The 13876-nt window shown below is 36.4% G+C and overlaps 1 protein-coding gene across 1 annotated transcript; it reads right to left on the reverse strand.

Annotated features, from left to right (window-relative positions):
- Positions 1 to 543: 543 nt before the first annotated feature.
- Positions 544 to 13876, reverse strand: Aadac (arylacetamide deacetylase). Its single transcript, XM_027391677.2, has 5 exons — positions 13742 to 13876; positions 6894 to 7116; positions 4268 to 4337; positions 2967 to 3138; positions 544 to 1487 (listed from the first exon to the last, which is right to left on the reverse strand). Exons 1-5 carry the CDS (start codon positions 13874 to 13876, stop codon positions 891 to 893), a joined length of 1197 nt encoding a protein of 398 aa, XP_027247478.1. The 3' UTR covers positions 544 to 890.

The following is a 13876-nucleotide window of genomic DNA, read 5'->3' on the forward strand; positions in this document are numbered from 1 at the left end:
GGTTTAATAAAGAGCTGAATGGCCAATAGCAAGACAGGAGAAAGGGTAGGTAGGGCTGGCAGGAAGATAGAATAAATGGAAAAAGAAACCTGAGGAGAAAAGACAGGAGCAAGAAAGAGGGGGCGAGGAAGAATCTAGGGGTCAGTCACCCAACTACACAGCAAGCCACAAAGAAGTAAAAAAAAGGCATACAGAAATTGAGAGAGATAAAATCCCAGAGGCAAAATATAGATTTTGTGTTCTTTATGTCCCCCAGGTTTTTAATTAGTTGCCAAAATCTCTTGCTATACTTGTGTTTTTGTTGTTGTTGTTGTTGTTGTTTGATTTTTTTGAAAATAGCTCAAAGTATACACCAACAGCAAAGGGCAAATAAGCTCAAATTCAATTTTAATGATGAAGTATAAAATGAAGTTTAGTTCCCCAAATGTAAAGTCATTGGTGTTGACATGCCATGTATTTGAAAATCATTTTTACAATTGGTATCTAGATTTAGAACATATGTTGTTACTTCACTTCTTAAGCCCCAATTTTTCTTATATGTATAGTAATAACGGGTAGTAAAAGTGCACTATAAAATTGTTATGGAACTTGGGCTTGAAGACATGGATGGCTCAGTTGGTAAAGTACCTGCTTAACAAGCAGGAGGACATGAATTTGATTGTCAGCACCCACATAAAACCCTGGTATGGAGGTGTGTGCCTGTGGGTAAATACAGGATGAGGGATAAAATGGAAAAGTGTCTGTTAATAATAAAAAAAACAATAACAAAACAAGAAGCTTTCAGCTCCTTAGGAACAAGAAATGCTTTAAACAGTGTATGAAACCTCAAAACCACGATTTCTACTAGTTTATTTCTTATATATCTTCAACAAATCATTATGTAGGTTTTGCTATAGATTTTCCATAAGCCAACTGAAGTACTGATTTTGTAACCTGTATGAAATTTTAAAACCATGAAGGGTAAATGCTCCATGGAATCCATTCTCAACGTGGTGATGAGTCACATGAACTCCAGCATTTTGAAGCCGCATGGCATACATGAGTCCATCATCTCTTAGAACATCATACTGACAAGTGATGATATAGGTCCTAGGTAACTGACTCAGTATGTTGTCATTGGCTAACAGAGGACATGCCTTCACATCTAGGAACCCTGGGTACTTTTTAGACAGCTCAGAACTACCAGGAGTGGGACTCTTATAAAAGTAACCTTTCTTATATCTCTCAGGGAGCAAGGAACTCCAGTTCACAAATTGGAACAGATGGCTGGATTCCATAGGTACATGTTGGTTGAGAAGCATGGCTTTTTCCAGGGTTCGATCTGTAGTAAAGTATTCACTCCAAAACCTGGTCATCAATAAGGGGGATAAAATTGGAAAATATAATCCTTCCTGATATGATGGTAAGTTCATATCAAGAGCCTGAAGGGCAGGATATACTAAGGCCTGGACCTTGAGTTTGGTCTTGACATCTGGATCCTGTACGATCTGAAAAGGAATTAAAATTACATTTGAATGAATATTTTAATTAATAGGTATATTTTCATCTGAAAACAATACATAGAAATGAGATAACTTCAGATAATCAGATACAACAAAAATATTTCACAGAATTTTCTAGTCTTCTATATTATCAGTGTCTACTCCTTAATGCTATTACTGCTATCATGTAGACATATTTTACAGAATTCTCAAGATTCAATTTCAGATATGCTAGTAGAAATAATATGCCATATTTCTCCAGAAAGGACTTTTATAATTTTGGCAAGCCATGTATTATTAAAATGTGAACTTCAGTTAAATACCAAGGAAGATGATGAGAAGCATAGCTTCAACTGTTATGAACACTGTTTTGCTCTGGCAATGAGAGCCAATCATTTCAACATAGAGAGGGGGAGGCATATGAATGTCCTTTCCAGGAGAATGAATGAAGGGAGTTTGTTCAATTTAACCTCATAGCCATAACCCTGAGAGGGCACCAACACTCATCTCAGGCAAGTAGTACACATGTTACAGAGAACAAGACAATGAGTGTGAGGGTTTACTGTGTGGAGCTTCATTGTCTTGAAAATGTTTTAGGTCTAGAAATGTTCTGCTTCTTTTTGTCTATGTTGATCTATAGCATATCATATGATACTTTAAGTGGATATTAAATAATTATGAATCAGGACTGTTTAAAAATTACAGAGGCTGTAATTTACACTATAACAGGGAAAACAAGTGAGTGCTTAATGAGATTAGGATAAATGGGTAAGTCCACAGTCAGATTCTGCTATAGTTCCAAAATTCTTTCCTCTTGATATGTACCTCATGTTGTAAAAGGCTGCCTTCCAGAGCAATGTGGCATATGCAGTATAGAATTCAAACTCTCAAATATATTGTACATTTCCTCTGGAAATAAAGATGGTACTTTAAATGTAGCAGTGTGTGGCAAATGGAATGTACTCAAAGTAGCTAAATATCCTGAACAATTCAGATCTGAAAATTATCAATCCTTTGCCAAGAAAAAGTAACTATAAATCTACTAATTACTTTCATAGTTCTCTGTACTAACATTTTTCCTTTGGAAAATTTTATTATTCTGATACAAAGAGATGTGCATCAGTTTTGGCATTCACTAATTGTCAATAGTACAGTTACCATGTTCTCAGTGATGGTGATTAGTGTCATTGATCAATTTTACTATCATAATCCCTAATATAACAATACAGGATATTACCTAACTGACCATAATAATCACTTTCAAGCCACATTCTAGAAAATGTATAATGTCCTAGTATACAAAAACGAAAATGTTGACATCGAACGAGCTTAGAAACACTATATAGACAGACAATGTTTCCCAACATCAGTCAAGGTGTTTCTCTATATTTTAACATGGTGATAAAATAACATGTTTTTACTGATCTCTCAAGTGTCTGAGGCAAATATATTTACACATAGGGTGTTTTAAGATATCAAACAAACCTGTTGGGCCACAGCTGCAGCTAAGTTCCCACCAGCACTGTCCCCAGATACACCAACTCTTTGAGGATCTACACCATATCTTTCAAGAATATCTTCCTGTAGAAACCATCGTAAGGCATCATACACGTCTTCAAACTGACGTGGGAAATGATATTTGGGGGCTAAGCCATAGCTGTGTGAAGAAGAATGTTTTAAATGAATGAAATTTAATTTTATATGGTATCTTTCTAAACTAAAATTACAATTTTCCTTCTAGTATTATTGCTAGCTATATACCTACAGATATATTCCATCCCAAAACCTTGTTTGATTTCATTATTATACTAGCAAAAACTTGAGTAAAACTATTGAATTTGCCTTGAGGCAAAAATAAAGGAATGAAAAATACAGCAGGTAATATATTTCCCAGCATTTTTATTATTATTATGCTTTATTGGAAATTAATCACTGACAAATCTTACTAACTTCATATCTGAACTTCACCTAATATCAAAGCAATATGTGACTACTATGTTTTATTAATTACTTAATTTTTTCTTTATTCCTATGGAATCAATTTCTTATCAAATAATACCTTAAGGTACTATTTATTTGCATATGTAGTTTTTGGGCTAATTGCTTTCGGTGATGATTAAGACACGACATATAGTGGATCTCTGTGAGTTCGAGACCAGCTGGTCTACAAGAGCTAGTTCCAGAACAGGCTCCAAAGCCACAAAGAAGCCCTGTCTCAAAACAAAACAAAACAAAACAAAAAAGACATGACATATGGCAAAGTAAAGCCTTAAATGCAGTTTATCATGTAATCCTCAGGAAGATCATATTGTGTAGAAAATTATGATTCTCAGTTAACATTTGGATGAAGTAAACTGAATTAACAAAATATGACATGTACAAAGTCTCAAGGCAAAATTTCCAACCTTATTTGCCTGTGATTGTCTAAGTACTCTATCTGCTGATAGAAGCTGAGCTATAATTCCCATGTAGGTTACTGGTGCATGTGTTGCACAAGGGTTATTGTGCTCTAATGATTTCTGAACTTTCTGTTTTGAGTCCTGGTTTACGTGAGTGTTTTGCTTTGTTTTGCTTTGTTTTGTTTTGTTTTGTTTTATTTTGTTTCTTTAATTTCTCATTCTATTCTTGCTAATTCAAGTTCGCTTTCTCTAGCTCATACTCTTAATTTCAGTTGAAATATTGCAGTAATAACCCAAAAGATAAAAACAATAAAATGACCAAGAGTATTGGTTTCTTGCTACACAAATCACATGACTAAACACTGAAGAAGCAAACCAGAGTCTTACTTGGTTGACAGGACAACAGCATCAAGTCTCTCAGCTATCTGTCTTGCTAGAAGGTCATATTCCAAAAGAGCTGAAATGGAGAAAACTGAGTGAGAGACTGAAAAGCCAACTGCTGGAAAAGCATGTCGGCAAGGACACAACAGTGCACATTGCTCCTCACAGAGACAGTCCACAGTTGCTTCTGCCATTTGCAGCACCTCAGCATCAATGTAGAAAATGAATCCTGGGCCATTTTCACATAGACACAATCAGGAGCTTGCTCTCTTAGCTTCACACTGCCTAGTCTAAAACCACTATAATTCTACATAAGATCCTTTCATTTAGCAGATTTTTAAGTGTTAAAAATACATATGACTATACCCTGACTTTAAGCTGCTGAGCTCTGGACTTGCTGAAAGCTGATATGAACCAGTCCAGCTGATATGAATGTTCCTTGTCCCTTCTCCCAGAGCAGCTAATCAGAATCTTCTGACAAAGGCCCCATTGCCCAGCCTTTGACTAGCCTTTCAGTCTTCCTGGGTCCTGAAAACCTCTGCTTCAGTTCAGCTGGAAGCAGCTACAAAAGAGAATGCATTGTCCCTGCTCCCATAACAGTTGCTAAATATAGGCCAAGTCAAAAGAAAACTCCCTGACATAGGGGACAAGATAACTACCTATAATGTCAATTGGTATACAAAAAAGGGGCTCAGATTTATCAACAGGTAATTCAATAATTAAAGTGGTTCTATAATATAATAGAAAACCCAGCCTGGTTTATACAGAAGAAAGAGATACTATCCATCGCAAGGCCTTTGGCTATTCTGTTTTTGTTAATTACTGTTGACTTTTACATCATTAATATAAACACTAAATGGTAGTTCTTGTCTTGGTACCATTAACCTGATGGCTATTGTATTTTAATATAAACCAGTTTCCATCATAGAGTCAAAGGATTGACCCAACATATAACTTCAGGAAGGAATGTTAGAGCTGCAGTAATCTATAAGCCCTACCTACCCAAAGACAGGGAAACTTTCTGGAATTCTGGGAGTTGTAGTTTTTAAAAGATAGCACCTGCCCAGAGACCAGGTAACTTTCTGGGATTCTGGGAATTATAATTTTTAAAAAGATAACACCTGCCCAAGGACAGGTAACTTCCAAGGATTCTGAAATTTGTAGTTCTCAAAAAAGTAACAGCAAAGCAAATGTTTGGCGGCATATGCTTTTATCCATATAAACCCCAACAAGATAGGTCACAAGGTCATACAACAGACAGTGGTCCTGACCAAATCCCATCTTGGTCAGTATTTAAAAATATAAGCTAAGTTTTAACTTTACTTTTTGCCCCTAACATGTATATATGGGACAAAAGAGTGCAGTGCCTATTTAATATATCAAAGCTGTACTTGGCTGCCATGTTCTCCCTCAGTCCCCTGTCCTAAACTTAAAAACAAAAGAAAAGAAAACAGTGGCCCCGCCTTTACCAGCTCCCAATTCAATTCCTTCTGCTCACAATGGGAGATTGCCCACCACACAGGGAGTCTTACAATCCCCAAGGCAAAGGGATTACAGAAAAAACTCATCAAACTCTAAAGGCTCAACTTAAAAACAGTAAAGAAACCCCATAAGCATCTACACCTCTAATATATAACTGGCAATGCAAACATTGGGTGGCTATCTTAAATATATTCAATATCTATAAAAAAATCTCCAATACCCTCCCATCTTGGTACAGTGGAATTACCCCATGTACAGAATAAGGAAGGTACCCAACCCTTTCCTCACAACAGAAAGATATTTTTCTTTATTTTTTCCCACAGAAAGGACCAACCAAGGCCTATTTGGGTCCCATCCAGAAATATCTGACATCACCCTGACAATCAGAAAGATGTCCACCCTCACTGACCACTCAGGGACAGAGGATACAGAAGAAATGTCACCCCTTTTAGAACAACAAAATCTCCTGAAAGGACATCTATGACCTGGCAGCCTAGCCACTACCCAAGCCTCCCCAGAGAAGCTTCCTGCTCTCTACCTGCTCTTATTTAGAGGATATCTTTAGGCCCAGATGCCTGACTATCGACATCATATCCATAGCTGTCTGAATCCTATTCCCCACTTCTGCTCCTTCTACCCTTGTGGACTAGTGGCTGATGATCCCTGAGGAAGGAGAACCACAATTACCTACCAAAGGCCAAATGAAGTTTATCCCTTCCTCAAGACTCACAACTCAGATTTATGAACAAATATCCCACTATCTTAAAAATCAACATAAAACTGTCATAGGTTCCTCGTGTTATTATGAAATATATATATTGTAAAATATATGATATATGTGGTGATACCTTGCTTGTACAAATAAAGCTTGTCTGAAAATCAGAGGATGGGAGCTTGCAACTAGCTAACCATAGTGGTCTGGAGGTCTCTACAGACAGACAGGAAGTGAGATGGGCTAGGCAGAGACAGTGAGATGGCTGGGCAGAGAGAGGATGATTTGAGAAAGGGACACATTTCAAACAATTGAACCATTTTTAGTTCTTATCTATCACTAATTTATTATATTAATATTACTAATGTATATGAGTTTTTAAGTTGGAGCGAGTATTAGATGTGAGACAAACAAGAATATACAATGATGGGGACATACCATTACTCCCCAAACACCAGCCACCACCATGAATGAAAAACAGGCCTCTCCTGAGTGACTCTGACTTTCTTTTGGGCACATATATGCGAACAGGAACGCTGTTGAAAGCTGTGTCTGTCACAGTGACATTTTCATCAGAAGTGGCTGGGAGTTCTTGAAATTTCATAAGTATCTGTATTGTGTCCATGTAGTGATTGATTCCCAAAAGTTCAGCAAAAGAAACCTAAACGAAGAAGAGAAAAATGATTAAAAGTGTGTGTGTTTGTGTGTGTGTGTGTGTGTGTGTGTGTGTGTGTGTGTGTGTGTGTGTGTGTGTGTAAATGCATCCTACTGAGCCCCTTTAGTGTTGTTTCTAGGAATGTTTTAGGCCTCACTGCTTGTGATTGGACAACCTATCAGAGAAAACTGATTCTCCCCCTCTCATTGGCATTAATTCCCTGGAACTCTGTAGCTATGGATAGGGTCTTGTGAAATTTTGGACATTCACATTTGAATGTGAACTGGAATTGCCAGTGTGCTTGTCTTACTTAGGTCACCAGTTTTTGAGATTTCCTAAGTGCAGTTTCCCTATGTCACCTCAGACATCATGATCCTCTGGCACTTACAGTCTGTATGACCCCAGTGTGTGATGTTCTCTGAACCTTAGCGATAAGGGTTGTGTTGCAGATTTATCAGTTGGTGTTGAACACCCCTAAAGTTAGTCAATTTGTGTATTTTACTAATTGTACTTCTTTTACATTTTTTATTTATGGGCATTAGTGTTTTGTCTGCTTTTATGTTTGTATGAGGGTGCCAGATACCCTGTAACTGGAGTTACAGACAGTTGTGAGCTATCATGTGGATGCTGGGAATTGAACCCAGGTCTTCTGAAAAAGTGGCCAGTGCTCTTAACTCTTCAGCCATTTCTCCAGGCCCTAATTTTTAATTAATTTTAATATTACCACTTGTTTCTTTGAATCATTGTTTTCAAGTTCTTTTATGTTCCAGATCTTAATCTTCTATCAAATATATAGTTGGCAAATATTATCTTCCTCTACGGGTTTCTTCTTCACTCAACTGAGAGTTTTCTTTTCTGTTCAGAAGCTTTTTAAGTTTTTGATGCCCCATCTTTTCAATTGTTGACTTTATGGGTAAAAGGTGTATCACTCAGAAAGTCCTTTCCTGCATCGACATTGTGTAGGGTACTGACAACATTTTCTACTAGCGTTTTCAGCATTGCATGTTTCACATTGAGGTATTTGATCCATTTGGAATTGATTTTTGTATACTATGATAGATAAAGCTTTCTTCTACATGTTCACATGCAGTTGTCCCTCTATAAATTGTTGACAATCTTACCTTTTTTCCAGTGTGTGTTTTAGCGTCTTTGTCAAATATTAAATAGCTTTATTAATATGAATTTACATTGAGTCTTCTCTTCTATTGATTTACATGTCTATCTGTGCCTTTATGATCTAAAACACGTTATGCTTTTCATATACTAAATTTTAATTACGGTTTTCCTTCTCCAACTCAAAATCCTCTCCACCTTCCTACCCACCCAACTTTATGTTCTCTCTCAAAAGAAAAAAAATACACTAAAATGTAAATCAAAACAATCAAGCAAAAAGTTAAGAAGATGGTGAAATATCAAAACAAAACAAAATATAATCACACTCTTAACAAAGACTCAGGAATAAGGCAATATTAAATTGTCCCCTACATACTGTAATCTATCAAAACATATTTATTAATGGACCCAGATTCATATAAGAAAAACTTAAAAATGATTTATGGAATATCAATATTATCTGTTTATGATTGGACACTAGGATCATTTTGACAGCCTCTAATCACTAAATACCAGCTTGGTATTAAAATGAAGTTACTTTTCAATCCCAGTTTTAGAGTTAATTTTTTAGCATTTTTTATTTGAATTAGAAACAAGATTGAATTACATGACAATCCCAGTTCCCGTCTCCCTCCCTTCCTCCCCTACCACCCCCCAACTAAAACTCTACCTATCACATATCCTTTCTTCTATACCTGACTCAACCTTTCTGCTCCCTCATGACCCAACAGAATACAAGAGATGGAAGAGAGAATCTCAGGAGACACACTAGCGGAAATAGATTCATCAACCAAAGAAAATGTAAAGTCCAACAAATCCCTAACACAAATTATCCAGGAAATATGGGATACCGTGAAAAGACCAAACCTAAGAATAATAGGTATAGAAGAAGGTGAAGAAATCCAACTCAAAGTCACAGAAAACATATTCAACAAAATCATAGAAGAAAAATTTCCCACCCTAAAGAAAGACATGTCAATGAAAATACAAGAAGCCTACAGAACACCAAACAGACTGAACCAAAAACAAAAAAGGTCTCCTCGCCACATAATAATCAAAACACCAAACATACAGAACAAAGAGAAAATATTAAGAGCAGCAAAGGAAAAAGGTCAAGTAACCTATAAAGGCAAACCTATCAGAATCACACCTGACTTTTCCATGGAAACTCTGAAAGCCAGAAGGTCCTGGATAGATATTCTACCTACACTAAGAGACCATGGATGCCAGCACGACTACTATACCCAGCAAAGCTTTCAATCAATATAGATGGAGAAAACAAGATATTCCATGACAAAACCAGATTCAAACAATACATATCCACCAATCCAGCCCTACAGAAAGTTCTGGAAGGAAAACTGCAGCCCAAGGAAGTTAACTACAACCAGAAAAATATAAGCAATAGATAACCCCACTTTACCAACAGCCAAAAGGAAAAAGGGATAGAATCCCACACATAATCTTGCCACCATCACCAAATCAAAAACAAACAAGAATGAACAATCAGTTGTTATTAATATCCATCAACATTAATGGTCTTAACTCTCCTATAAAAAGACACAGATTAGCAGAATGGATAAGAAGACAGAAATCTTCCTTCTGCTGCATACAAGAAACACACCTCAACTTCAAAGACAGACAGTACCTAAGAATTAAAGGTTGGGGAAAGATTTTCCAATCAAATGGTCCCAAGAAACAAGCAGGGGTAGCAATCCTAATATCCAACAGATTGGATTTTAAACTAAAATCAATCAAAAGAGATGAAGAAGGTCACTTCCAACACATCACAGGAGAAATCCATCAGGATGAAGTCTCAATTCTGAACATTTATGCCCCAAATACAAAGGCATCCAAGTTTGTAAAAGAGTTAATTTTTAAATGACTATATTTCATTCAGGCCAACTTAAGAAAAGGATATTTAATACTGATTTTTTTCAAAGGCAGTATAAAAGAAGCAAGACAGAAACAATGAAAGAATGGAGGGATAGAAGGAGGAGGAGAAGACAGGAGAATGCAGCCCAGTGCATGAACTAAGCAGGGATAGTTGAATGTCTTAGAGACCGAAACAGCAATCAAGGAGCCTGCATGGGTCTGCACTAGGCCCTCTGCCTGTATGTTGTGGTTGGTTAGCTTGAGGTTTTTGTGGAAATCCTAACAGTGGGAGTTGGGGTATTGCTGAGTCTTTGTCTACTCTTAGGACCCCTTTCCTCCTACTTAGTAGCCTTGGGCAGCCTTTATAAGAGGGTTTGTGCCTATATTTAATGCATCATGTTATGCCATGTTTGGTTGATATCCTTAGGAAGGGAAACAGAGGAGAAATGGATCTGAAGGAGAAGGGAGGTGTGTGGGGAAACTGCAGTCAGATGTATTTTACGAGAGAAGAGTAAATAGAAAGAAAAAAATAAAGGAAACACACACACATGCAGACAAAATGTTTACTAGCTGGCAGGAGGTATTGAAAATACTGTGTACCCTTCAAAAAATCAATCAAAATGGGTTAGGCAATCACTTGGACAGGGAAATGCTCTACAGATAAACTATCTCTTCCAGAGAGTTGGCTATATTATAATGTCTGGCCAAAATGTAAATCAACACAATGATTCCTTTGGACCATGATTCATTTCCTCCTTTTGAGGGTGCTATTCTCTTCTCCAATGAATTACCTATCTTACACACACACACACACACACACACACACACACACACACACACACACACACGAAATTTTTAATGAGCTAAAAATACAGTTTCTAAAATGAGCTTTATATCTAAACAGACTATTCTCAAAAGAACAAATATGAATAGTTAAGAAATATTTTAAAACATGTTTAACATCCTTAGCTACCAGAGAAATTTTAATTAAAATACTTTGAAATTTCATTTGTTCCAGTCAGAATAGTTAAGTTTAAGGGAGAAAACGACATTAATGTTGGTAAGGATAAAAGGACAGAGGAATCTTTAGTTTTGGTTAAAGTGCAAACTGGTATAGTCACTATGGAAATTAGTATAGAAATTCCTCAAAAAGCTATAAATAGATCTACCATAGAGTCTACTACATTGCTTCTGAGAACATCCACAAACGTCTCAGAGACACTTTCTTATCCATGATTTTTGCTTCTGTATTTATAATAACTAGGGAGTAAAAACAGTCTCCATATCCATCATTTGAGAAATGATAATGAAAATGTGACTGATATCTAGAATATAATTCTATTCATCTTAAAATAAAAATGAAGTTTGCAAATAAATGGATATAACTGGAAAATACTACACTGAGTGAGGTAACCCAGACCCAGGAGCATTTGCTCCTTTCCTTGTGGACCCTAGCTCTGAATCTTTAGGTTTGTGTGTAACTTGGACTAACTATAGAAGTCAGAGAAGTAGACGGGGCAATTATGGGAGGGAAGGAGAAAGCAATTGGTACAGTAGAAAGTTAGTAGAGCACATGTGCTCTGGAGTAGGAAAAGAGAAAAATTGGGAAACACTTAATTGTGAAGGAACATAGAAGAGTAAATAAGTGGAAGAATGAAAAGACAAATGAGTAACACTGATGATGATTGAAAACTCCATATGGAAGATGTGGTGGTTTGAATGAGGAATATGTTGAATGCCTCTTTAATAGGAGTTTCCTTGGTTATGGTACCTCTTAACAGCAGTAGAATACTGAGCAAGAAGATCTTGTATAAGAAATATGGGGTATGTATATACATAGAATTACTCCACAAAAGTAACACCCCATGGAAGCTATAGATTATCAAACAAAATGCTCAGACATGGAATACCTCCCTTTGTGTTACTGGCCAGGGAGTTCCAAGAGACTGCATATCTTTTTGTATTTTAAATATTGCATATATTTGTATACATAGACATTACAACATTAATATTCCTTAAATATGAAAACTGAATAAAAATATCTCACTATATTCCCCAGGACATAGTTGAAAACTGTCCATGAAAAACCATTGTATTACAATGATAGCAGTATAAGAAATGTACACATAACATTTAAGCAAAATGACATAGATCATAAATAAGCAGTGCAGGTATTCATAAAGAAAATGTCATCACAAATGTGATAAAACTCTATTGTACACTACTTCGGAAATGAATTCTTAAAGTATCATATAATACTAGAAAACTGAATCATATGAACTTAAGGTCTCAACAGAGAGTTGTTGTAAGATTATTGCTAATCAGAAGGAGGAAAGGTATAAAACACAGTGTTACCAGTCCTCATGCTAGGAGAATTAAAAAAGAAAAAATAAGAAATGCCAAAATATCTTCACCAATAAAAATCAAATTAAAACTCAAAATATTAAATGTTATAGAAAAAGAAAATAAATCAAAAGAAAAAAAAAGATTATTGAAATAGTTCAGAAAGAATGAATGAAAAAATATATAATTTTCAATATTATGCAGTGAAGATATGTGTAAATGCTGTGTATAACACAGCCAAACAAGTAATTTGAACAATTTTAAATATAATTCAATAATAATGCATTTGAAGCCAGTTTTGAAACTATGAGCCATTATGCTAACCCATATCTAATATCAAATGTGTATCCTAGTAAGGTAACTACAATAAGGTCAAATAAATAAGAAAATGAAAATAAGGCACATACCACATTTTCTTTTTCAGTTACATAAAATGAGGGAATATATAGTGACCTTGTTAGAGTGGCTATGACCTTGTTGGAGGAAGTGTGTCACTGTGGGTGGGCTTTGCTCGTCAGGCCCAGTGTCACTCTTTCTACCTGCTCCTTGCTCATCCAGATATAGAGCTCTAGGCTTCTTCTCCAGCACTATATCTGCTTGTGTACAGCCATGCTTCCTGCCATGATGACAATGGACTAAAGCTCTGAACAGTAAGCCAGCCTCAATCAAATGCACTCTTATATAAGAGTTGTCATGGTCATGGCAATAGAATCCTTACTAAGACAGTGTGTCACATGTTTGATATGGGGCTAAGTATCACTGACTCATCTATCTGTTGCTACACAAAGACATTTACTACAGAGAGAGCTAAAGGACATGTGCATGAGTTCATTTCTGCATAAGAATACTCAGTAGCAAAGAACTATTTGTGAACAACTATAAGCAGCAAGCCAGGTTTCCTCATTCTCCTACAGCAACATACCTTGCTCCAACTGGGAATCATATGTCTTGCTTTTCTATTTTTATTTCAAGCAGTCAGGCTCACAAACTGTGCCAGCAAGTGTGTGTTTCCATGCCTGTATCCAAGAGTACTGAATAGAGTCTACAATTGCACTGAATACTATTCCATTCTTCCTTTCCTGAAGCTGACACTTCACCTGGCAGCCTGTAAAATGCACATTCTCCATCCTTGCTCCCTCTTCTTCCTCCTCAGCCTCTTTCCTGTTGCTGTCTGCACTGGGATTAGACCTGGAGACCAAGCATGCTAAGAAACTTCTCAAGTCCTATTTTCTCTCTATTAAATACTGAATACAGTATTCACAGGCAAATAAAATTCAGAACTTACTGTTCTTACAGAACTTACCAAATCCATCATTACTTTTAGTCGTGTTGTTTGCAGCATCAGTTTCCAAGGCTCCTCAATATCCCCTGGAAGAGGGACATAAACATAATAAGCTACAAGGACCACAGCAACAAGAAGTAAAATGGTTTTGCCCAT

The sequence above is a fragment of the Cricetulus griseus genome (genome assembly GCF_003668045.3).
Source record: "Cricetulus griseus strain 17A/GY chromosome 1 unlocalized genomic scaffold, alternate assembly CriGri-PICRH-1.0 chr1_0, whole genome shotgun sequence".
NCBI lineage: Eukaryota > Metazoa > Chordata > Mammalia > Rodentia > Cricetidae > Cricetulus > Cricetulus griseus.